This window comes from Lepisosteus platostomus, chromosome 23, assembly GCF_059453375.1.
Source record: "Lepisosteus platostomus isolate fLepPlt1 chromosome 23, fLepPlt1.hap1, whole genome shotgun sequence".
Classification (NCBI taxonomy): Eukaryota; Metazoa; Chordata; class Actinopteri; order Semionotiformes; family Lepisosteidae; genus Lepisosteus; species Lepisosteus platostomus.
The window spans coordinates 7,799,311-7,826,736 of record NC_142633.1 but is presented as its reverse complement, the minus strand read 5'-3'; the positions used below and the strand labels follow the sequence as shown (position 1 = coordinate 7,826,736).

Below are 27,426 nucleotides of genomic sequence, written 5' to 3'. Positions count from 1 at the left end.
TTAAATGCTTTACTCTTGGTATTTCAGTTTTAATACAGTTTTCAGAAACCATGCAGCTGTTCTTTAAGCTGTGAAATTGTGTTATGTTTGCTTATTATTATTGACTTAGATGGAACCTAGACATGAGTGTCATTTCAAGCTGCAGACAACTGAAGCAAGCAGGGCATCCAAAGTAGAGTATTTTACAGGTAGCACCACAGAAACGCACAGAGTGTAACAATGCACTACTGTAGGTATGCATACCCCCTGCAAACCAAAAGGTAAAGACAGCATCTTTCTGGTTAATGCACCCCTGTAAATAAAGCACCTGTCCTTTAAATGTGTTCAAAATCACAGGATAAAGAAAAGCCGATGGTTTCGAAAGGGAGTCAGCTGTTTTAATGCTTCTTGTCCAAGCAAGACAGGAGTAGCAGCACTTTGTTCAAGAATGAAAATAAAAAACAAGTCCTTTGCTCCACAACCCAGGAATTTCCTCTCTTGTGGCAGACAAAGGAGACACTGCTACTCCAATTTTCCATGTGCCTCTGCTCATCACACTCCAGAAATTAGAAAGCTTAGCTCTTCCTACCAAATGTCACGTAGTTCAGAATTAAAATCTCTTAAGGACCACTAAGGTATTCCGAAGTCACAAAACTGCAGTGCAATAAATTAAGTAGTACAAGTATTAATAATATATTAATTTAGTGCATTCAATTATGGCTAGATTATACATTTTCAATATCTAATGCAGATTACAAATGACTAATTTATAATCTTCTTGACTCATGCTCTACTAATCATAAGAAAGCATAAATGTTATGACAAGCAAAGAATACTCATCAAGAACCTCCAAGGTAATTCTCTATTGATATCAGACTGAATTTTGAATGGTCCCATTGCATTTGCCTTTACAGCTTGGCTCTAAGATTTGTTTCATGATTCCACCACCATTTGATTTTGTTTTCCATTTAGGTGCTCGTCTTCTGCTTTTTAAAAGCAAGTTTCAAAACAAGTGAGGCTAAACTTATTTCTGCTCTTTATAAATTTAACTCACGTCTCTGGTGAGCCAACATTTACTATGATTTTTCATATTCTCAATTTATGGCATTGGGCTTTTTCATAATTATTCTAAGTAAGTAATGTTTTTTAATTGAATAATTTAGTTCATTAATACAGGCCTAAAGTCCTTTGGATCCTTGTTGAATCACACACCGCACCTCATTCTGGGGCGGCAGGGAAGACATTCTGCATTAGTCGTTCATGACACAGTGGAGAACAGAAGACTTTTTTCTCAGCTGTATCATGAACAAACTAGAGTGCAGTTCACGTGCCCAATAGCATAGATCTTGAGGACTGAATTAGGAAGGACCCACCTTATATAAAGGTCAGAAACACTGTAAGTTTGGCCTTCACCATCCAGGTGTGTGAAAACAAGTCATGCCATGATCTAAGGAAATCTCGGAGGACCTCCAAAAAAGTGTTATTGATGCTCAACAGTCTGGAAAGGGTTACAGAACAATTTCTAGGGCTTCACTGATCCACTGTCAGATAGTACATACTGTATATGAAGAAAGGTCAAGACTACAGTCACTCTACCCAGGAACTGCTGTCCTGCCAAAATCTCTCCAAAAGCACACCAGAAGGTCATCAAGTAAGTTACAAAGAACCCCAGAGCAACATCCAAGGAACTGTAGGCCACTCTCACCTTGCCTAATGTAACTATGCAAGCTTCTGCTATCAGAAAATGACTGACAAAGAAGGGTGTTCATGGAAGGATAGCAAGGAGAAAACTAACACTCTTAAAAACATTGCTGCCCATCTGAAATTCACCAAAGAGCACCTAAATGATCCACAAGGCTTCGGGAACAACATTCTCTGTGCAGATGAGTCAAGGTAGAACCCTTTGTCCTCAGTGAGAATCATTATGTTTGGCAAAACCCAAACTACGCTTTCAAACAGGAGGAACTCAGCCCAGCCATCAAGCATGGTGATGTTTTGGGGCTGCTTTGCTGCCTCAGGACCTGGGTGGCTTGCCATCACTGACACAACCAGGAATCCTGCACTGTTTCAAAAGACTCTACAGGAGAATCTCAGGCAATCTGTCCACAAACAGCAGCAAAAAATGGGTCTTACAGTCATTGTTGCTCAAGGCGATTACCACCAGTTACTGAATATAAAGGGTCATGTGAGCAGAAACAAATGTTGAAAGAATATCATTTTTTGTGTCAGTTGATTCATGAGGTTAACTATCTTTTATTAGGACTTTGATCAAGAGGTTTCAAAAATGTAAAATATGTGAAAACCTTAAGGGGTTCATAAACCTTTTCTGAGCACTGTAGACCAGCAGGGTGCAATTTTAAATATGTATGCTGGCCAAGGTAATCAAACCTTTATTATAAGATGGTTTAATACTTGAGAGTTTTGCCGATTTATTTGTGGATGTGGAAAATATCTTAACAGACTCACTGAGAAACCCTGGAAGACTACTCTTAAGACTGTTAGTATTACAAGGCATTGCAGTGCTGTGTAGCTTTCTGGTTTCTGAGTGCCTTCTGTTCACATACTGCCAAGGCTGAGGCTTCATTATCTTCTAAGACTGAAGAGATCAAGTCTTTCGTCTATGCAAAAGACTACAACCATTTAGCTTGGCTATACTAAGATGGATGGTAGCTGATAACGAGTACCAGAAAGTGGCATCTTACCATGTGATAATTGATCATTTCCTGCAGGCTCTCTCCACACTTTTCCAGGCACTCCTACAATGAAAACAGAGCATGGTGTAAGTTAATAGCACCTTTCACTACAGGGAGCTAAGAAGAAGAAAACCTGTGGTCACAAACACTAGTAAACGATGGAAAGCCAGGGTCCTGATCAAATCAAAACATGGACATACAACTTTCAGGTGAAAGGATCCTCAAAGGCAGCTTTTAATGGATTGACAGGAGAGGCCTGTAGAAACCATGCCAAATGAGATGTGAGGAGTATGGAAGTGTGGAAGCATTTGGATTTTAAAAGCAACAGAGACTCACGTCAAGCACACATCCTGGTGTCGCAAACTCAAGACTGAATGGACTGGTGGATGGGTATGATGGTGGAGACTTGTCTGCACCTCCCTGTCCCCAAATCTGGAAACAGGGAGTCACACTGGGTCCAAAAACCAGTGCGAGTCAATTCTTATTTGAAAGAAAAACAGAAAGAAAAACTGCCAAAAACTTCACACTTATTTTAGAACAAGGAAAATGTTATGCCGCCATCACAACTATCTTAATAGAATCAATAATTGTGGATAGTAATTAAAAATGTGTGGATAATCAATTTCTGCTTTACAGCACATTTTGCAAGGAGGAAAAGACTTGCGTTTAGAGGAGAAGGAGGAGTTACTTGCTTTTGAAATATCCACAGAAAATACACAGACTATGATATGAAATTAATTTGAAACTGCTGCTACACTTTTTGGACAGAATGGGCCAAATAGCCCCCTCTCATTGGTAACCTTTCTTGTGCTCAGAGCACTACACATTAACCATGTGCTAATTACTCTGAATATGTGTACGTGTTAATTTTATGGTGAAAAGTAAAAAAAAGAAAAACAGTTTGGCTATGAAGCCCTTTAAGGTTATAAATATCAGAAGATGTGGTCTCTTTTTTAGAAACTTAAACTTTTTACTAAAAAATGTGTAATACGAGATTCCTGACAGTGTGATGCATTTCCTGAAGAACATTTTTTTATTGGTAACATGAAGGTTTTTTAGTATTGTTAAGCAATTCACAGTGAATGCTAAATCCAGCCATTTAGTTTGAAGCATAAAAACACTGTAATATCCCAAACCTGATTCTTGCTGACTAAGTGTGTAGTACTCAGGATTAACAATTGACTAAATGTATAAAGTGGAAAAATGGAAATGAAAAAGTGAAAAAAGAAATACTATTAGATTCCTAAGCAATCTTGCAGTCACTGTTGAAGAAACATACTGTAACAGTTGTTGAAAACCCTAAACCCCGGGCGGAGTGGTGGGTCTGTGGCTAAGGATCTGCACCAGTGGCTGAAAAGTTGCTGGTTTGTATCCTGCGGCCGGCAGAGGAATCCTACTCCGTTGGGCCCTTAACCCCAACTGCTCCAGGGGCGCCGTATAAATGGCCGACCCTGCGCTCTGACCCCAAGCTTCTCTCCCTGTCTGTGTGTCTCATGGAGAGCAAGCTGGGGTCTGCGAAAAGAAACATTCCTAATAAAAGAAATTGTATATGGCCAATTAAGTGATCTCTCTCTCTAATCCCAGAGGGATACAGTCCTGCAGGTGTAGTAAGTCTCCTGCAACTGTTTTCATTCATTGTAAGAGAATGATGATGGAATGTTTGGACTCCAGCAGTTTCTGATATAAATTCTTTATTCCATCAAACTGAATTCACTTAGATACCATAATATCTACTGCTTCTCTAGTGCAAAAATTAGATTATGATCATCCCTACTGTAAAAAATATGTCCTACACAGAAAGGACCTGAATCACTTTAGCTTGGAAAACTCTGGGGCATTTGATTCAACTATGCAACGTCAATTGTAGCATCTACCAGGATTTTCAAAAGTTTTACAAATCTGCAATGTATGTCTTCCGTATAAAATCAGTCTTCAGTATAAGCTTTATCAGCTTTGTGCAAAGATATTGGATCTGTGTTTTGTAGTCCAAAAATATATATTTTTAACATTCTTAGATATTTCTATATCAGATGCTTGGTTTCTTCTCACTCATGCTAGGTGTAGTTTTAAAGTTTTTACATCAGCAGAAAACCCTGGATGAAGCCTTGAATTAATTCTTGTTGTCCTTAACATACATTTATTGTAACCAATTTAAGTAAATTTGAACTTATTTTTAGTTCACTTAGTGGTGGATTCCTCTTTCTTAGGATTTCTTTTTGGATTCATGCTGCATCAAAAAAAAACATTCACTTTTCATCAATAAGCTCTTCAAAAGCTGCCAAGAGCGTGACAGTTATTGAAAACTAGCTAAACCTCCACTTTACTTTTAATCAAGGAGGCCAAAATAATTCCCAAGAGCAGAGTTAAATCAAAATAATAAAACAGTAGCCCTATTAACTCTTACGACAATCTGAAACCACAGCTTACCGTAATCATTTCGTCTCTCTTGCATTGCTGAGACAGGTCCTTTACTCCATTGACGAAGAGCTTGTTGGCATTGATGTAGGACCTTCCTGCTTCGATCATCCCACTGCATAGCTTCACCAGCTTTAAACAAAAAAAGGAGAAAAACGTACAGTACTGCATTAGTCACTTGTCACCAAGACATACTGTATAGCCATCACCACCATGAATGAAAATGAATGGGCATTTTCAGGCGACTAGGTTCATCCAAGACTGTCTCTCAGAAAGATGTCGGTCATCGGTCACACTCACAGATGGAAATAAAACCTGAGATCGAAAAGTTTATCCTTACCTGGGTAAAGACCAACCTAGAACCCAATCCAATCAAATTTCCTATTTCTGTGTAATTTTTTTAAGTTAAAACAAAGCCTGTCAGCAAAATGCTCTAGAGAACGTGATACATTTGTGTGAACATATCGACCTCAGTCAACCTGAAATTCATTAAAAATATTTAACAGTGCACAGAGATTGGGTATGGCTCACAACAGTTATTTTCCACACAAAAAAAACATTTAGGCAAGAACCCATTTTGCAGGATGTTCCGTACTTTTGGATATAGCCCTTCAACTCAAATAAAGTCCACAAGAGTTTCAGTAAGAACACATATCTGTCAAGAGATGAAAAATGTCTAAAGCCTCTTTGTTATGTATGCCCATGACATCAGCTCTCAACTGCTTTGCAGTGAGAGTCAGCATTTTCCACCAAGATATCGGGTTGATCTTGATTTCCTTGAAAAACGCTTTCAGAAGGACAGACTTGTATTGCCAGCATTAGCCTGGGAATGAGAGAGGATTTTTTACTTTCAGGGGAATACGCCAACCAGGAAAGTCCTACAGGCCTCTTTCAAACAGCAAAACAAATCACCTTTGGAGGTCATTACAATATTACAGCTGACAGTAGGAAGGTAAATGAATGGAAAAACCCCATGCAGGAATAAAGTAGATAGGAATCATTCATATTTAATAAGATAAATCCTTTTAAACTGACACATAAAGAATATAAGAAGAATTATGGCCAGAAATAACCACTCAGCTCATGAGAACACCAAATCTTCCAGTACACCATGGATTTTCTGTCCAAAACCATTGTATTATTACAAACCTAAAATACTTAATAATCAGTGAGGAGCTATATTGGATAGGGATGAATGTGTTGACCTCTGTTGATGAGATTTTACTAAATTTTTGATTTGGCACCACAACATGCTTTACTCACTGTAAGGACACCTAAATGAGATACTTATACTTACCTGAGATCAGGTTTATACACAAAAAGAGATACCCAGAAGAGAACAGCAATACATTTTTTGTGTTCATTCCAAACCAAAGACATTTCTACTTGACTTCCAGATTTATTCCGACAATCAACCAAAGGAGAATGAAGAAGTCACGTTAGTGCCTGGTCTCAATGGAATGTCATTGCATCTGTCCATTTTCATCCACTCGCTTTATCCGACTCAGGGCAGAATACCAAGACAGGTCACCAGTCCGTCACAAAGCACACACACTCATACTGTACGTGGGCCAAATTCCCCAGAAGCGAATTGACTTCCCGCATGTCTTTGGACTGTGGGAGGAAACCGGACCACATGGAGGAAACCCACACAAACACAGGGAGAACGTACAAATTCTATGCAGATTGCAGCCCGGGAATTTAACCTAGGGCCCCAGCATGGTTAGGCAGCAATGCTGACCACTACAGCACCAGGCCTCCTGAAATGTCACCCACAGACTTGATTTTACATGGAAGCATCAGCTTGACGAGATCACTTTGGCTACTAGCAACCAAACTGCTTCCTCTTTCTTATCCCACTTAAGGTATTGCAAAATACAAACTGATCTATACAGCTAAACTCAAAGTTTAATTCACTGCTTTTGAAAAATCTATTCAACTGCCTGCTCTGTCCACCCCAGATCCACGGTGCACAGTTGCAATAACACAGCTCCCGGCAGTGACTGAAATAACCTTGAAAGAAGGGTTTTTTGGGAGGTGAGGCTGGCAGTATTTCATGACAGAATTAATTAGCACCCCAACAGTGATTGGTGTGCTGCTGACCTTGTCTGGCACCGTACCCTCACATGCCCTCCGTCTCGCACTGAATTTGGTCTGACTTCAGCAGTTCCACTGACAGCTCCTTTCCACACAGCTGCCGGGCCAAGCACTGGCGGGGCTCCCTCTGCAGCTAACCCCCGAAATCAGTGAAATTCCAGAGAATCCAGAGACCTCCCCTGGAAGGGAGCAGATGAAGTGAGATGGGGGAGGGAGGTCGGGGGAAAAAATCAACCTCCAGCTGTGACTATTGATGGGAAGAGGCCAGCAGGAGATGGCAACAACAAAAATATGGTTTACGTGATCAGTTATGAACACGATCCTTTGTCTGCAGCGGCTGCTCACAGCCGCTGGGCACATTAAGCTCTGGGCCTGGATAACCGACAATTGCTGGACCAATACAAGCAGGCAGTCCAGCTGTCGGAAGGATCTTAGTGTCATGGCAAGGGAAGTCAGACAAGAGCCACGGTCATTCATGAAGAAAGCGTCTAGAAAAGGTCAAGTGTCTGGATCAATGGGAAATCCCAGGAGATACACAAGTATCAAACCCCGAAATACTACAAGGAGGGATCTTCAACCCAACCACAAGACTGGCAGTAGGGAAGTGGTCCAAAATAGAATACTTGTGGTGGACAAATCACAGCATTCAGCAGCTATTTCAGCTAATCATTGATGTCTTCAGTGATGTGACCAACCTGAACAGACAATTTATCACAGTGTCTAGATGTTGACAAGATCACATTTTCAAGATGTGCTGCCAAGAACATCAAGACCTGATCTTTCTACTTGCACTCTGTGCTGTATGGGTTTGAATCCATTCACAGTCAGCTTTTCTCTGTCACCTTCAGTCTCGTTAGAAAAAATCTAGTGCAGTGTGTTCTGAAGTAGGTTTTGAAATTGTACAGGTTCCCAAATGCTCAGATCAAAATTTGACAATTTCCAGAAAGACAACTTTGAAGGAATGAGAGAGGGTGGGAGAGATCACAAATGAGCTACTAGAAAACAGAGGAGAACAGAAGGCAGCCCCAGAGTTAGCAAATCAGAAGCTAAAAAAAGATCCTAAATGGAAATTTGTATTTCACTCATACAAATCAATTAGGTCATATTTAGGGGGAAATAAAACACTTTATAAAATAATTAAAAACAACAGAATCCATTTAATGAAAAGGAGTGCAATGAATTGCAAGCACAGCTAAACAAGTAAATTCGAAAAGCCTAGGGAGACATAGAAAGGGATATCGCAATAGAGGCTAAAATGGATAGTAAAGCACTATTACTGTACTGTACTTCAGCCACACAAGAACTATTAAAGATAACCTAGGGTACTGTAAATCCACAACAATAATGGACATCTATACAGACAGTGTAAGAGATATCTATTAAATTCACAAGCCAGCAGCCATATCACCTTGCAAGCCCACTGGCAGCCCACTGAGGCTCAGCAGGTGCGAGCCTGGCCAGTACCTGGATGGGAGACCTCCTGGGAAAAGACCTGACAGATGACATTTACTGCAGAAAACTGCAGTGCGAGGTTGTGCTCGCAGAAAGTAAAAAATTGGACATTTAAAATGGGGAAATACTGAAAGTGAAAAGATGACTCACTTGAAAAGCGAACAGACTTAGGAGTCTGTGTTGTCACATCGTTCACATCATCCCCAGATGTGGGAAAGTAATAATAATCCCAAAAAATATTAAGATGTGGAATTAAAAGCGTGTCATTTCAATCAAGAATTGATCAAATTGTAAAGTCTCATTTAGAATTCTCTGAATTGGCTTCATTACTCTGCTCTCCTCCCAACTAAGAGCTGATGTGCGGTGAGCTTTCTGGCGTTGTTGCATCATCCAGGTGGGGCTGCACGCTGGTGGTGGTGGAGGGGAGTCCCCATTACCTGTAAAGCGCTTTGAGTGGAGTGTCCAGAAAAGCGCTATATAAGTGTAAGCAATTATTATAATTATTAGAATACTGTGTTTAATTTTGGTCACTCCATTGTGGAGAATATTACTGCAATGGCTGTGGCATGTTTTCACAAAACCTCAAAGGCAATAAAGTCAGCCCAGAGGGATTGTTCTGAATGAACAGTGAAACACGAACCAGCGGAAACTATGTGGAAGTGTAAAGCACTTCTTTACCCAAAGGGTTTTGGGAGTATGGAACAAGCTACCCAGCCATGCTGATGAAGCTGAACGGCTTTCACAAAACCGTAAAAAGATATTCTTGGATCAATTAATCTTGCTAGATGAGCAACATGGCCTCGTCTTACTTATAGGTAACTCTTATGTGGCCTTCACAGCTCTTGGCTATAATTTAATAATCTACTGTATTTTTCTGAAATCCCATTACATGCTGCCTGACATGAAAGGGTATCACTCTGAGAGAATTTCACTGAGGTAAACCGCAGGCATAGCGAGCAAGCTTGAGAAAGACTGAAAATCCACTGCAGCTTCCAGAAATTGAATTGTCATGCAAACTTTGTGAACAGCAGTTCCGCCCCTTGAAAAAGTTGAAACGTTGTGAGCAGACTGGAACTGACGAGTCGAGCCCAGAAGACTGCCAATGATAACCCGTATCGCAACTGACTGCCGAGAGTATTGTACACGCTCGCCAAACCCTGCAAATCATTTTCAGACTTGAATTCGAATCGGCTATGGGTCAAACTGTTTCTTTTTTTTCACTAGTTCTGCAGCTTAGATTTACTGGAACTTGCTGAAAAGTAGGAGCAAATAGTTCTGGAACAGGCAGCACAGCAGTGCAGCGGTCAGCGTTGCTGCCTTGTGGGTGCTGTCTGTGTGGAGTTTGTATGTTCTCCCTGTATTCACATGTGTTTCATCCAAGTGCTCTGGTCTTAACAAAGCATACTGTTAATTATCCACCAGATATATTTAACAGTGGATAGCAATCCTTGCATATTCTTATATTCATCGGCATTTAGTACGTAGATACAAGGACAGACAAGTCAAAAAGCAAAGCATTTTGTTAATTATCCACCAAATATATTTAACAGTGGATAGCAATCCTGGCAGCAACAGGGCCCTGGGTTCAGTTTCAGACCTGTGTGTGGAGTTTGCATGTTCTCCCCACATCTGCGGTTTCCTCAGGGTGCTCCAGTTTCGTAACACAGCCCAAGAACAAACTGGTAGGTTAATTGTCTTCTGGGAAAATTGGCCCTGGTGAGAGTGTGCGTCTGTGTGCACTGTGACGGACTGGCATCTGATCCAGGTGTACCCCACCTTGTGCCTGCTGCTTGCCCATATAGACTCTGGCTCCCCCAAAACCTTGAACAGAAGTGCTCAGACAATGGGAGGAGAGTTCTGGAGTGAAAAAAGCTTGGGCAACCACTATGATGATGTAGGTGTCTGAGATATCTAGGGCATATTGAGTGGTGACCCATTCAATCCAGACTGAAAGACTTTCTTTGAGGAGAGACTTAATTCAAGGGCACAGGAACAGATGGACAAGTGACATCATGAGCATTACAGTGAAGCAGCTGGCTGTCTCATTACACTAAAAAGGAAGACAATATTGCTACTAGTAAATTATTCAGTTTCCAGGGGGTCTTGAAAGATAGAAGCTTTGTAAAAGGCTGTTAGTCAAAATCAATACAGTATATCTCCACCCAACTGGGAGAGTAGTCGGGTACACATCTCAAAGTGCGTTTCTCCTCTATGCTGTTTTTAATGTGCTGTCATGAAAAAAGCACTTATCTGTTGGGACAAACCAACAAAATTGACAAAGGCAGTACTTTATAGTACTGAAAATCTTCAAATTAACTGTAAAGTCTTTGTGGACAAACAAATCATCAGGCTGCTATTACTGTACCTGCTACATATCTTACTTACAAGATACGAGTGTTGGAAACCTGTGACACACAATTCTAGTCTGTATATAATTGTGTTGTTTTTGTCTAATTTATTTTCCAGAGTATATTTACTTACATGGGTCTTTTCAAATTTGGAACAAATGACCCCAGGGTCTGATTTTCTTAATTAGTGAAAGGCATGCTCAGTTGATTGATTAAACCTTTAATTGAGCTGATGATATGATTATCATCTTTATTTTGTGCCCCGAAAATTATACCTTCAAGTTGTCCACGGAAAACAAGAGATTTGAAAATGTTAGGCAAATGGAAATCTCTTGACTGTTACAGAACTGAAAACAACTTGTAAAGGCCTAATTATTAGAATAATTAGTTAAAATTGGGGTTCAATTAAACTATCAAGAGCTCAGCTGGAACACAAACAAGCAGACACTGGAAATCACAAAAACTCGGCAGGGAAACCCAGCTCTAAATAACAATTAGTGTAGCTCAAAAAAATAAAGAATTGCACTTCTCAACAAAAGAAGTACACCTTGGTCAGTAAGTGCCTGTACCCTTTCACTGTTCAAATTATGACAAGTTTACAAATTTGAAGGCCACCCCACTCATTTGAAAAACAAACTAATTCTCCTGGTGATAAAGTTCAGTTTGAGAGTGTATCCTCAAGGCCCGGGGTTACTCGAGGTGTTAGAAAAACACCTTTTCCCTAACCATGATGTAATGGGAGGAAAAGTCATTGCTGGGTGCCTGGGCAGGGACATATTGTATGTAGGAAAGTTGTTTAAGCAGACACAAGCCTACAAAATGCACCCCTGCACCCACATACAGATATATGATGTCTTGGCTGTGATCTCTTATGTTAAAAACTCGTCAGAATAATTAAAAAATCCAAAGATGACTCTTAACTGCAGCAACATGTGTGATCTATAATGCCAAAGGCTGTCTGGAAGGCTGCTACTTTTTTACTGGAGATGTTAAGACTACGCCTAGTCCTCATGATATTAAGCAAGTAATCCCACAGGCTTGAGGGGAGACTATAATTTGACATTAGCTAATACCATGCCAGTTACATCAATCTTACACTGTGCTAACAATGGGCTTTGCTATGAATCACATCGAAGCAGCTACTCCCTAATTTTATATCCCAACTGAGACACTCCAAGCAGCCATAAAGTAAATCGACTTCATTAAAAAGAAATTAGTTCTTCGTTGGCACATGCCTAGCTGCTTTCCACCAATTAAACAGATTGTATTAGTGTAAATTATCATCACCATGAGGTTTGTAACTTTCATTTGTGTGAAAGGGTCTGAGCATTGAATGAAAACTGCATATTCACAAATACTTGATATTTTTATATTCATCGGCATTTAGTATGTAGATACAAGGACAGACAAGTCAAAAAGCAAAGCATATTGTTAATTATCCACCAAATATATTTAACAGTGGATAGCAATCCTTGCAGCACTGGGGCCCTGGGTTCAGTTCCAGACCTGTGTGAGGAGTTTGCATGTTCTCCCCAAGTTTGCGTAGGTTTCCTGCAGGTGCTCCAGTTTCCTAACACAGTCCAAAGACATACTGGTAGGTTAATTGGCTTCTGGGAAAACAGGCCCTAGTGTGAGTGTGTGTTTGGTGTCCTCTGTGTCTAGGGTGTACTCTGCCTTGTGCCCGTTGCTTGCTGGGATAGGCTCTGACACACACGTGACCCCGAATTTGGAGAAGCAGTCAGAAAATGGACGGATGTGATCATTTCTGTTTCGAAGTAGTTCTGCAGACTTCTACCACTGTTTCACAGGGTTACTTATGCCTTTGTAATCACATGATTTTGGTTTGTGCCTGGGTCTTTTCTGGACTGCCACATGAACCTTGCTGTCATCACTGAATATAGGAACAAGTAAAGGTTTATTCCCTGCTGAAAAGAGAAGAAAGGAAACACATGTTTCCTTTCTTCTCTTTTCAGCAGGGAATAAACCTATTACATGTTCATTTTCAGCCTAAGCATGCTTATGCAGCTACCCACCTGAATACATGCATGTTTTAAACACCCTATGGTTCACACAAGCTAATTTTCTGGCGATATGTGCTCACAAGCAAATTTGGTAACAGGCAACAGTTTGCTCTTATTTCAAGAAGTCACACCAGCTCAAAACCTGTTCGAACGCAGGTACAGAACACAGAAAATGGAAATTGAAACCTAAGATCAAGGTGTTTAGCCTCAGACTGCAATGCATTGGAAAGTTCTGCAAGCTTTTAGGTGATTTTGCAAAGTCCAAAGCAGAGTTGCGGAGATTGACTCATTGAAAACACTTTACCTTGTCTAGTTTTGCTTCAATCTCCACCACCTCAGTTTCCACTTCATCTATCGAAGCCCTGAGGAAAGAGAAACAAAGACATTTTAACCAGCACAGACACAAATAATTCAAATATGCAACATTCCTTTGCTATGGACTAGACTCACAGACCCATTTGTTAAACGTTGAACAAATAAATACTGAAAAAATAAAATCAAGATCCTACCTTTTATTTTTTTTTAATATACACGCTCCAATGCCTTTGTGATTACTTACATAATGCAGAGCTGATATGCTTTTGCTTATATGTAGCCATGTATAAAGTTTTTTTAGTCATGGTTCTCTGCTCATGTTCTGATTCTCTGTGGAATGTTTCATGTGGTTTGTTTCGTCTGGTTAATCTACCACAACAGATTTTGACACTTTCCAAGGTGAATTTCACAGAATTATAAAACCCTTAGACACGTTCACACCAATAGCAGGCTCATGCAAATTGGACAGCAGGATTAAACCTGGACAGCTGGACAGCTAAGATTCTTTGTTACCTTTGATTGGAATGTAAATGAACAATTCAGACTGAAAATGAAGAAAATGGACAGATATTCTCTTATTGCACGATTCTAAAGCTCCTATCAAATGCCGAAAGAGAAATCAAAAAGCTTTTGACACTTTCCAAGGGTCTTGTAAAATATGACTGTAAATTCAGCCATTGATAGGAAGATTAAGTAAGCTTCCAAATACTATTATTTTCTGAATCATGTTTGAACATAACAAATATGTTTGAAATAAAAATATGGCTTGGAGCTGTCTAACTGAACAATACCTTTAATTTTACATTTTAATGGTTTGACAATATTTTTTTAAATTGAAATGATGATCTGCCTCATTTTCAGAGGAACAACTGGCACAGATTAAAATTTGGAGCAAGGCTCTGCAATTTGACCAGGCTTGACAAGAATACTGTGAATAAGATCTGTCCCGCGTGGGTGTCGCAAGTGACACAGAGGTGAGAAACGAGCATGACAGCTGGTATTGATTGTTTTTAGACATAACACAGTTCAAGAACGGTCCCACTGGCAGGGTGTTCTGAATGTCTTTAATTTGATGTCACCACACCCACAGGATACACATTACCACAATCCCTGGTTTCAAGAAAATGATGGTGAGATTTGCTCTCCATTCTTGTGTCATATTTGGCAGCGTTACTGGGCTGTCAGAACACCCAGCCATGTTTTTAATCTAGTTGGATGACAGTGTTACAGTTTTGTTCATCACAGTTTGATCCAGAGTCCCACTGATGTTATTTTCAGATGATGACCAAGCATACAGTAGGTGTGTCTTTTTTCCTGCTGTGGTCAGAACCATGTCCTGTCAATATTCTTGCGATATGTGAGGGGAACATGTCCCAGTCATGGTTTAGTAATGACAGGCTGCGTTCTGGCATAAGTCCTGCTATACAAAAAAGTAAGAAAACTGACACTATAAGTTTAGTAACATTGATTTTGCATCTTGATCAACAGGTTCTCATGTTTACTCTACATATTGGTCTTGAATGGGAACAGCATGGGTATTTTTTTCCCCATTTTGGAACAGCAGGAAGACAGGACACTAACCATGTGGTAGTTCCTACCACGTACAAGGGCATTGTCCCATCTTTCACTGGACTAATAGTCATGGAAAATATATCAAGAAATTCCTTGGGACAAGATCTATATCATGATTGACCTATTAAGGGCAACTTGGAGAATCTATTATTTACACAAATTAATTACAAGTGAAAATTACATATTTACAACAATAAATTCATTAGCTAGCTGGAACTGCAATACCAGTGCTGCTGTAGGCATAATAGAATTTAATCAGTATGGAGAGTGGATTCCATGAAAACAGGCTGATAGCACATAGTCTATTTTCACAGTGATTACAATCACAGGTGCTCTTCATTTTCAATTACATGCTTGAGTTATTCTTATACTGTATTGTCATTTTTCTATGGTAGTTTAATGCTCATTTTCAGATTGTCTTACTGTGTTTTCCTATGATTTCTGCTTGGGAAGACTATATACCATAATAAAATGCTTGTATGACACGTTTACTATAGTACTCCATGATACTGTCGTGATCTAGTCCACTTGCGTGTTGGACTAACTACAGTTATTCAAGCTGGTGAAGTACAAAGTGAACAAGGTCAAATGTAGTTCAGACAACACTCAAGAGCCCAGCATTTTTAATCTACTCTGTGCAGAAAATCTGCAGTCACTGTAGCTGGCAGCCAACAGAGTCACAGTCTCGGAAAATCCAGAACTGTAGCAAATTCACTGTAACCGACTTTGCAGTGGCAGAATACGACTGCCTGCCTGCCCCTCTCTCCCTTCCTCTTCATCCCTGGGCGCTGAGCTCCTGCTAGTTAGATTAACTCGGCTGATTGGCTTCAGCAGGAACAGGCTAATGCAGGGGGAAAGGAAGAAGCCATGTGCTGCTCCCGACTGCTGGCAGACAGACCTCGTCACCTAGGACGGTTTTAATTAATGTGTTAAAATTATATCATTCGCTTGGGCAGTCAGAAAAAAGGAAACAGTACCTTCCTCTTTGGGCCCAGTGTTATTGCAGCCATCAGTGCAATACAGTTACGGTTACACCACAAAAAGTAGAAAGATATACAGTATTGCATCTGGTGAATCTACTGTATTTGCACAACGTGGGAGATATTACACCACCAGTCAAACCACTAAAACAACAACATGCAATATTTAAGCCTTCTGTACATTATAATAATAATAATAATAATTGCTTACACTTATATAGCGCTTTTCTGGACACTCCACTCAAAGCGCTTTTACAGGTAATGGGGACTCCCCTCCACCACCACCAATGTGCAGCCCCACCTGGATGATGCGACGGCAGCCATAGTGCGCCAGTGCGCTCCCCACACACCTGCTATCAGTGGAGAGGAGAGCAGAGTGATGAAGCCAATTCATAGTTGGGGATTATTAGGAGGCCATGATTAGTAAGGGCCAATTGGAAATTTGGCCAGGACACCGGGGTTACACCCCTACTCTTTTCGAGAAGCACCCTGGGATTTTTAATGACCACAGAGAGTCATGACCTCGGTTTTACGTCTCATCCGAAGGACGGCGCCTGTTTACAGTATAGTGTCCCCGTCACTATACTGGGGCATTAGGACCCACATGGACTGCAGGGTGAGCGCCCCCCGCTGGCCCCACTAACACCTCTTCCAGCAGCAACCTTAGTTTTTCCCAGGAGGTCTCCATCCAGGTACTGACCAGGCTCACACCTGCTTAGCTTCAGTGGGTTGCCAGTTGTGAGTTGCAGGGTGATATGGCTGCTGGCTTTATATGTTATATGTTATATTATATGTTACAATCATTACACCTGAAAAGTTATCTATACACCTTCATATCAGAGATTTTACACTAATACTATACTGCTATGTTAGCAATAAAAAAGATCACATAGTACATCTAGAATTCTTCACAATACAAAGCACCATCAGCAATAAGACTGTAGAAAGGGCATTGTTATTTCAGGGGCTTTTAAGAGTGATTGATATAATATATAATATATAAAATAATGATTCTAAATCTGGGTACTTGAAGAGTTTCTTCCTTCTTTTCTTTCTGTCAACGCTTAAATTCTTCATACGGGATTCTTTATCAACCTCCAGCTCCAAAAAACAATAACTAACAGTGTTAATAAATGAAATAAAATATTTACCAGCCAAGATATTTTGGCACTCTTTTACTTTGAGGGAGGATTTTCTTTCCTGTGCGATTCCTCAAGCTCCGACAGCGAATGTCTCCTGACAGTCAACACTCTGGAACGGGTCGGTCACTAGGGTGGTGTCGAAGCTCGTCTCTCAGAAGCCACACTGCCCTTATTAGATGTTTATGACATGGCAGCAGCGATGAGTCACATCGGGCTCTCGGAGGTCGCGCTAAAGCCACCCTGCTTGTCACGAATCGACTGCGCTCAGCTTTCATGAAATGCCATCTCCCTTTTGAATCAAACATGGATGTGCGCAATCAGAATGACGTGCTTCAAAACACGCTGGCTCAGACACTGCAGCTCCGAAGCTGCCAGGTGCACTGAGGATCCCGCTGAGCGATCCATGAGGCCTCCTAAGTGTGTAAGGATGAGGAATCTGAGAAGGTTCCCTTTCCACAGATAGTTCAGGTTTTACATGAGCCAAAGTGCTGAATGGGCCAAGTTTGATATTTGACTTTGAATAAATCTGCAGGGCGGTTTGAAGTTAAAGTAGTGTCAAAACATGTTTAGCTTCATTGGTACAATAAACATCTTTACAACCCAGCTACTGGGAAAACTAAGCAATCGGAAGTCCTGAGTTTTCCAAGTCAAGTGACCTTTGATGGTGAGTAGCCTGTTGACAAAACACAAGCCAGATACCTTGCAAGAGGTTTACAGGGTACGGGCTTCTACGATGTGTTCCACACACACAGCTCTGTATGTAAAGAAGATTTCCCTTCTCTTTTTTTCGGTCCTAAATGCTCCTGGACTTAATGTTTTCTTCGGTTCCTCTTTAACCATCCTTGAACACTCTCCTAATTCAGTTCCTCTCTTTTGTTTTCAGATGGAGCCCTTTTCTATCCATGTGCTCGTGCAAGGTGGGAAAGGGAGCTTCTCAAAGAAGAACAAAACATACTGTGGCATCGTTAGCTGCCTTCCTCATTTACCCTAGCTGCATGAAGGTCTCGCCAGGGCTGCTAGATTTGCTATGGTCTATCACTCCTCTTTTCCAGATCACTCCAGCACAGCTTGTGATCTGGTCAGCAAAGCATAGCTAAATCAGACCAGCGAAACAAGCATTTATACTGTATGTGACTGCTTGCTGTTGAACTATAACTATAACCCTGAAACCCTGAAAGGTGTTTCCTGAAAGACACATGCAGTATATACACACATTTCAGCAGTTCCAGTAAGGCATGCCCTGCTGGTGAGCCCTAATAAAGGCAGAGCAGCTGTCTGTGGCTGCTAACTTTGAGGTTATATATGCGAGACGGAACTGACAGTTTCCTTCCACCAGTGAATTCATTGTCACTCACCGCCCACAAATCTCAGTTGCAAATATTCCTTCAGGTTGGGGCCTTATTCTAGGCTTTTTGCATATTCACACCATGAAAGTCCGCAGTGAAGTTAACCCACCCAGCCCCTCACCATCTCAAAACCGAGATGGAAAGAAAAACCAGAATCACAGGCAGAATGCGTCAGGGAAATAAACCATGTGCCAAAAATACAGGCTATCACCTTGCATTCCGACAGTTGCCCAGCAACATAGGACATAGAACGCGCACGACACAGGCTTCAGCCTGTGTAGCTTTAAAAAGGAGACTGCCAGGCAAAAAACGGCATGATTTGGCTTACAGTATGTGCTGGTAGGGAGGGTGATTACAAGCCCTCGGAACGAAACTGAAAAAACAAACTCAACCCTCCCTGAGCTACTGGCGTGATTTGCCTGAACTGGAAAGCTCTTAAAAACAGGATAATTAAAAGGACGCTGCTCGTTAGTGTGTTCTACCTGGGTCGTTGCTTTTGTTTCCTTTCTCTTACGTCACTCGTAATTAACCAGCAAGCTAGACTGAAGGGACCCAATCTTCTCATACGCAGGAGTAAAAGGCCCTTCATGTTTCTGGAGGTTTCCTCACATGGTTTGTCAAGTTAATGCTGACTGATTGCCCCTGGGCTAGAAAACAAGTTTTATCTGTCCAGCTCATTCTGGGAAGAGAAGTGACTGACGCAGGGGTGGAAGAGAGACAAAAATCTCATTTAGACTGTCTTTTCGAAGGCCCCGTGGAGAGTATCCAGTCTGCAAAGTTTTCAAGCGGGCTTGGAAGGAGGAGAAAACCTTTAAACATAGAACTGCAAGCAAAAAAAAAAACCCCAGAAAATAACTCCTTAAAAAAAGTGACTGGAAGCATCACCTTTTATATTCATGCGACTTACAGTAAATAAGGAAAAGATTTCCACAGATTAAAAAAAAAACAAACAATTAAGAGATCCTTCAGACTGTTTAGGTCCCTATATTTTCATACCGTAAATCTTACAAAACTTACAAAGTGCTTATTTTATCCATCCATTTTCTAACTGCTTTATCCAATATAAGGTAGTGGGGGAGCTGGAGTCTATCAGAGCAAGCAACGGACTACCAAGAAAGGTAGGGTGCGCCCTGGACAGGGTGCCAGTCCATTGGAGGGCACACACAAACACAAACAAAGGTACACTCACACGTGGGGACAATTTTCCCAGAAGCCAATACCAGGATGTTTTTGGACTGTAGTAGGAAACTCACTCAAACACAGGGTGCACCCAGGGCCCCCACCCTGTGAGGAAGCAGTACTAACCACTGCGCCACTATGCCACCCTTATCTTGCTCCGCAGTTACATTTCACTAACTAAATTTCACAAGTTTATGTAATATACACGTTGATAACTACTGTGAAAGTGAACAGTTTGTTTTTTTCCTGACAACACTCTTAACCATTTGCCACAGCACTGCTGCAGCCAACTGAAGTCACATTTAAGGCAAACAGCTACATAAACAGTCAACCTTTGGTGTTCAGAGAACTATTTCAGGAATGTGAATGTACGTCTGAGAACTGTTTGATTTAATAAATATAGCTGACACTTAAGATGTCACCGGGACACAGGCAGCCATGATCACCTGCCTGGTGAAGTACCTCCTGTAGGAATCAGCTGAAATTACACTTTTATTAGAAACCTTGCAGTTTAGAAAAGGATTTACGATACAAACGAGTACTAACATTAAACACATAGAGAAAGCTTGCTGCATAACTGGTCATAGGATGGGAAGGCAAGGAAAATAAATTTTAAAAATACTGCATGTATCCTGCATTTTGCCTTAATTCCCACAATCAAACCACCTAAATATATTATCGCACTTCCCTTACATCAATCTGTCCTTGTCACTTTTGTATCCGATTACAAATTAAATTGATTTTAATAGCAATCTGAAATGCATTATCATTTAGGAATTGTTTTGCTTTAGTACAATAGGTGCCAAACCACTTGAGTTGAGATGTTGTCCAACATCTGGTAATAATATTTAGATCTGCTAATCACTTTAATAAAACATGTTGCCAGATTTTTTTTCTCAGTTATTACATTTAGATGAAAATCAAACCTTGATCATTCAGTAGTCTTTATAAACCCAGTATAAAAGGTTTTAGCTTAAACAACCTCTAATGTTTTATTGACATTTTTGTGTCCTTAAAGAATTGGCACTCAAAATATGCAAATTATAAAAAATAATATATTAAACATATCACACGATGGGAATTTTACTACACTATACCTTACACTTTATTGGCTATTCATCCAGGTACACTGGTATTGTAAAATACTTATGAAATATCTATATATATTTATTTTAGAAAACATATAAAACCATTTTAAGTAAAAATTACATTATATGTCCATCCCTTTAAAATACACATTTGCAAATATACATCAAACATGAGAAGTTTTGTCTATTCTTATCTGTTCCCTTTAAGAAATAATTTCTAATATGATAAAAAAGAATATTGATTTTAAAGATAAACCCTTTAACATGCTCAAATATTTCCAGTTCTCATTTCAAAAGCCACATTCTCATCTTGCATTTTTAAAAACATATTGCAAAAGCTTCAGAAGCATACAGTAAGCCCTCTTTAAAACTGCATATGCATAACATTTATTTGTAGAGGCAAACTCATCAGAGCAAAGCGGTTTAAAACAAACAAGCACGTGACCCATATACTGTAGCTGAAAGGAAAGTCTTTCTCACTAGCTTATAGACATAAGGATTGTCTTTAATATAGTGAATTCTGAGCCCTGTGATTGCTCTGTTCCACTGCCCTAATGTCCTAAATCCAGACTCCTTAATAGTAGAGGCAAATACTTCTCCATGTAGATGAAAACAGCATATTCAGCAGATGCTGAGGCATTAGCATTGAAGGTATGAAGGATGACAGGAAGAGTTTATGGTGATGTGTAGTGATCTCACAATGGAGCAGCTCAATACAGCAGGGGGGATGGGCACCCCTGCTATCCCTTTAGCTCCGGACTCACATCCTCCTGCCTGCTATTCTTAGCATCTTTCTGACGGCTCTCTCCGGAGACCGGAGGGGTTCCAACATCCTGTATGGAGCCCTGGCAATGTGCAAGGTCACCTGGGTGCTTTCGGCAGCAATGGCAGAAATAAAATTCTCTGTGGGTTGGATTTTCGGAACCTTGAGCCCGAAAATAGACTTATACATACAGCTTATATACTGTATAATGTTAGCCACAAAAACAGGCTTACTTCATGACATTTACAGAAAACAGAAATGACTCACAACTAACTGCAAATCACCAGATAATCACCAAAAAAATCACACACCGCAGTTTTACGGCTTCAACCTGAGAAATGAATACTTGTGAAAGGAAGGAAACGTCGGGCACACTTCCATTCACCTTTCTGTACAAATAACTGCACCAGTTTTCACACGAGAGTCAGGCACTCTGCCACAGATTCCTCCCAGCTTCCATCAACATGAAGGGCTGGAATAAAAGAGGATCAGTGAGAGCTGTCAGAGGAGCTCTGTGCAGCCTTTGTGCACCACTGCCTTCTGTGCTTTTACAGGATTTCTGCTTTTCCGCATAGAATTAACCTCTACCTGTTGGTGCACAGCCTCCACACTGACGCAGTTCCCCATCTCCAACATCATTGTGTGAATAATAAAAAAAATGTCCTCATGTTCACACGAATGTATGACATCCTACGTCCATTCACGGTGAACAGATAAACATCCAACTTCACTGCCTTGGAAGAAATTGCAGGATATTTGAAAGGAAATAGCTCCACTGCGCCCAACCTCCCTGGGTTAAAGCTCGAGAATGACTGCAGAAAAAAGACTATGCCTGGTAGCAAAGCGTGGTGCGTAATGCTAAAACGGCACAGCTCTGGGGTCCTGGGCTCAATTCCAGCTCAGGACAGCGGTCGCCGTGGAATTCGGAAGCTCTTGCTGAGATCGTATGGGCTTTCGCCAGGTGATCCAGTTTCCTCCAGCCTGGGTTTGTTACTCTCAATAACTCCATGTTAGGCTTTGTTCCCCCCTACAACCACTACTGGCTATCGAACCAAACGAGCTTGATGGGCAAAACGGGCCTCCAGTCATCTTTGACCGTTCTGGGGCTCCAATCACTCCTCCATCGAACGTCAACACCCCTTCACGAGCTGTGAGGCCAGCAGTGCGCAACTTAACGGACACCTCTAGCCTCCCACCGCCCTTTAGAGTGAACGTCATCTTATTTTGCCAAACTGGGTAAAAACGGGGTGACTTAAAAATGAAGGGGGCATGAAAAATAGCTCCCCTTCACGGTTACAAATGAACACCATCAGCTTGCCAATCAACTGGCTGATCACTGACTAAGCCTTGTGCGTTAAATTACGTAATGTTTTGGACAGAACAGCGTCACCTCCACGGTGTTGCATCTTTGCCATACATTTAAAAACCTGACACGCACTATTGTGTGGGCCGTGACAGGATGTGACTATACTGTGGGAGGCGGATGGCACCTGCCCGAACCTCATGGCACACAACCCTTGCTGGAAGTGGCTCTTATTACCCACTGAAACACTCGCCCTGCCTGCTTACTGGGTATCTAAAATCCCACACAGATATGCAGATGTAGCAGTTGCTTTAGCTGTACTTTGCGATGCTCAGAGAGACACCAAAATCCGTTAACTACCTACGCCAAAAGCAGAAGAAAAGAGACACAACATTTCGGCTGTGGGGCCTTCTTCACTCCTGAAACGTTGCGTTTCTTTACTTTTTATTTCAGTAGGGAATGAACCTTTATAAGCAGCTCCCTGCATTAACCTCTCCTACCCATGAGGATGGCTTGCCAGCAACCAAACCAGAACAACCCCAGAAATATTCCCTCAGGACAGATACAGAGATCGCGAGTGCTGCTTTTTCTGTTCTGGTAGTGAAAAAGTGAAATCGGTTAAAGAACATCTTCATCCACCATAGAGGTTTTTAGCCCTGAGTGAAGAGGTTTGGTTGCTTAAACCTCTGTTTTTCTCTAATTCAAGAGCAGCAGTATTCATTTTTGTTTCAGCAAATTGACCAAAACGAGTCTAATTTGTGGTTTTTTTCCGCTATAGACTGTAGTAAGGCATGATGCAAGGATATGAAAGGCAGCACAGATATACAGCAAGATGCATCGCGCGTTCTGATGCCTTTTCTGGGAAAGCTGTAGCTCCTCTTGGTTTCACAGTGCCACGGGATTGTGGAAATGACTGGCTGATGTCATGAGGAAGGCCTGTTTTCTACTGAATGTGTGCCACAGAGCATGTAATCGATGGTAATCAAAGCTCTTTTGTCTTGACGCAGACTTGGGGTCTGAAAAGACCAAGCCACAGGTCCGCATGAAGACCAGCTGACAATTCTCCCAGGAAAGGTTTCCAAGGTCATAATGCGTCCTGCATTTGTGGCCCAAACCACGTCTCTTTGCTCAATCCTGTCCAATGGCCTGTCACAATACGCTTTTGCCTATTGTCTAGATCAGGGGTACTCAACCTGGACAATTCCATCCCACTGCAAGTCTTTGCTCTAGCTAATTCTTATTTGTCACAAGGGATCTGCAACACCTGGCCTGATTAAGCAATACAGGAAGGTTCAAAGATTCGGACCCCTGGAATGGAGGACAATACACCTGGCCGTTCAAAGGCTGCTTTAACCCCTTTCCAATGAAATTGCTATCAGACATGAGGGAGCACTGGGTATTGATATTTTCCACTTCTTGACACAAGACATTCTGTTAAAAACATACAATGTGTTTTAAAAATTCGCACAGCACCTTGTCTGAAACAAAAATGAGTAGTCTTTGAAAGTCAGGTGCACATGCTTCTAAGCTTATTTTACATGTCGGTGATCAAAGTGATGCAATACTTTCATTACTATTAAGCAAACAATGCTTTGCATCAAACAGAATTAGAATTTCTTACAGTACAAAATAAAAAGCAAGTTCTCGGTCATGGACGTGTTAAGATGAATGATTTTCTAGCCAAGAAAGGCTTTCAGTTGAATTAATTAGCCTTTTTCTCATGCATCCTAAAACCTTGTTTTAAATTCCTCAAATCAATATATAACATTTGGGTAAAAAAAGTCATTTTTAAAGAAAGTTGTGTACTCGACCGCTAATCAGTTTTTCTAAGAAAGAAAATATCAAAAACTAAAATCTACAATATTCTTAGTCTTACGTGACATTTTGATAAAGATGACTCAAAGTACTAATAAATTTGCCTTACAAACCAGCAAAAAACAAAGAATAATACTGAAAAAAAAAGAATGATATTGCTCTCAAAGCCCGGCTTCTTATAAAGGGAAATGAATGCACAACTTTCTTAAAAGGACTAATTGATACTGGTATAAATGACCTACACAGTATTCACAGCAGCCACATCTATACACAGCTAGATGGGTTTGGTTTACAATTTTTTGTACTTAGCCTATTTTCTCATGTCTGGCTTGGCTAGTGTTTGCTAGGGTTGCTCAGATGGGGTTGCTATAGTGATTTCTGTAGCACCGCCCACCCGGCGCACACTTTCCTGAATCCCAAGTAGGCAACTTCATTGCAACAATTCATTGACCTCTGTTACCATAGTTACTGGGAATGGAGATTGCCACGGGTTGGTTTTTTTTCTCTTTTCCAACCACTAATCATATTGTCTGCTTCCAAATTTCCTCATGGAAGCAGTAATTCAGCCCATTACACACTCATCAACAGCCAGCATCAGGCATCATAATGGGAGCACTGAGGCTCAAATGGACCCCACGTCTCTGTGATTTTGCTCGGAGCACGTCGGCAACAGCGCGTTTGTCAACTAGATTTCGAGGAAAGAGCTGAACCGCCTTGCACATGAACGTGTTTCGGTTACAGTTGGGACCTGCTAATTAAAACTTGGAAGGGAGACCAAAGACAGATTGTAGTAATTAAGGCAAGAGTGCAGTAAGAGCGATATTCACCAATTAGTCAGTGTTCTTTAATAAATCACGACACTTGACACTGTTTGGCATATCGTTACTGTACTACTATGCATAACAGCATAATAAAGCTCCAAGTCCTTAGACTAATATGTGTATATACATGGAAATACTAAGATGTTACAGTGTTCATGCCGCTCCTGGGAAACTTGATTGTATCAAGACCAAACCATGTTTTGACAAGAATATCCTTAAAATGGTACAAGGGTCTCCTTGTTTCCAAATAGAAGTGAATATTCTGAAATTCAGAGCATTTTTTGTGTATTTCAAAAGAAGGATTCGAGATGCACTGAACACTTTTGCATCATTATGGTTTAAACTGATCTTATTCATATATCCGAAACTCCATGGGCGCTCCTGGCCACAGTCCAGCCCTGAGGGGCCCCCTTTTCCATGCGAGTCAGAGGGGAGCCCCTCGTGCTGCATAAGCCAGCAGACCGCGAGCAGCAGACAGAGCCTCATTTACTGTGCTGTCCGTTCGGGAGGAAAGTTACAGCTCTGCTGCTTGCCCCCGCCAGATGAATCTGCAGACAGCCCAGCCAGAAGGAGCCTGCTGTCACCAAGGGAGTGTGCCAGGCCAGAGGAAGCAGAGGTTGGCACGGAGTCAGGGATCTGAATGGCGCTGCGCTGAGCGGTCTGACCCTGCAGCCAGCTACTCACATAGACACACAGTGGTCAGTGATGCGGTGGCAAACCTCTCTCTGGGAGAAAGTGGTACAGCCCAACTGATCAGGTCCGTTTGTTCCCAATACCAGAGCAGCTGAAAAGAACAGGGAACACCTAGGAGCTAAAAAACAATACTGAGAAAACAGAGTATCTTTGCTATGTGCTGGTGTTCTGAAGCTTTGTGTAATTGTTATAAAGCGCCTTAAATACTCTAGATACAATGGGTAACACCTGCTTAGTGTCAACATTTCCAGCTTTAAAGCAAGGGGGTGGGAGTGGGGGGTTTCCTGAAATGTAGAGGTCTCATTTTCGGTGATCAAAGTACAGTTTACCTGGTTTTACCTCAGTTAATTAAGTTCTAGGTAAATGATTAAGTGTCAATCAACAATCCAGGAACACAAAATAAAACAGGCAGACAGAGGGGAAAGGCAGACAGCGAAGAAAAGAGACACAAGACTGGAAGAAAGAAGGAGGGAGCCTCTTGTACTGATCATCCACACAGACCAGATTGGAGTTCAGTATGTGAAACTGGCCCAGAGAGTACAAATGTGCTATGCCATGAAAATATAGAGTGCTTCTCTACCTCCATCTGCAATGAGGCCAGAGAAAGAAGACGAAAGTGAAGAACACAGCGAAAGGGTGTGCCTGCCACTACCAATGAGCTCGACACGGACATGAGTGGAAACGAGAACTTGAAAACAGAGGGCGCTTCCTTACACAAAGAGTTGTGGGTGTCTGGAACCAACCACTCAGCCCCGGTTTCCCGGTACATTTCAGAATAGGCTGGATGGCATGCTTGGCTCAGTAAATAATTAGCAAACCAAAGAGCAAGACAAAGCAAATAAGATAAGATAACAGCCCAAACTGTGGTGTTTTCTTTCTTCTCTTTCCAGCATGTAAATCTATTACTTGCTCCTAAGATAAGATCAGATCACTTTTTTGGCATTTCTTGTATTAGGAATTTGCCTTTTCACATACCCCAACTTGCTCTCCATGAGACACACAGACAGGGAGAGAAGCTTGTGGTCAGAGCGCAGGGTCAGCCATTTATACAGCACCCCTGGAGCAGCTGGGGTGAAGGGCCTTGTTCAGGGGCCCAATGGAGTAGGATTACTCTGCCGGCCGCGGGATACAAACCGGCAACCTTCCAGCCACAGGCGCAGATCCTTAGCCACAGAGCCACCACACTGCCCCACAAAAATGGCCTGTTGTTTGTGCTTTTTTGTGTGGTCTCACTGACATTACCAAAGCCGATGCATTTCTGAAGATACTGGAAGCACCGCCCAAGAGGTCACACCCATATGAGCCGACTATCCCCATCTGCAGCAGATCTGTTGCCTGTGTGCTCTGCATTTCCTCTCCTTTCACCATCTGCTCGTGTCTGCAGATTAGGCTGGCCTTTATCCA

At 41.4% G+C, this 27,426-nt stretch overlaps 1 protein-coding gene across 8 annotated transcripts in view; it reads right to left on the bottom strand.

Annotated features, from left to right (window-relative positions):
• The window catches only part of LOC148641970 (arf-GAP with coiled-coil, ANK repeat and PH domain-containing protein 3-like), a 177,348-nt gene that overhangs the window by 99,780 nt on the left and 50,142 nt on the right, over positions 1-27,426 (bottom strand). For 7 of the 8 annotated variants that reach the window (XM_088616932.1, XM_088616931.1, XM_088616936.1 and 4 more), the window contains exons 2-4: positions 13,310-13,367; positions 5,100-5,219; positions 2,682-2,735 (exon numbers count right to left, since the gene is read on the bottom strand). In XM_088616932.1, the coding sequence (XP_088473058.1) occupies positions 2,682-2,735; positions 5,100-5,219; positions 13,310-13,367 (232 nt within the window). Of the gene's footprint in view, positions 1-2,681; positions 2,736-5,099; positions 5,220-13,309; positions 13,368-17,023; positions 17,047-27,426 lie in introns of those variants that run through there. The other variant, XM_088616938.1, reaches the window with a different exon arrangement.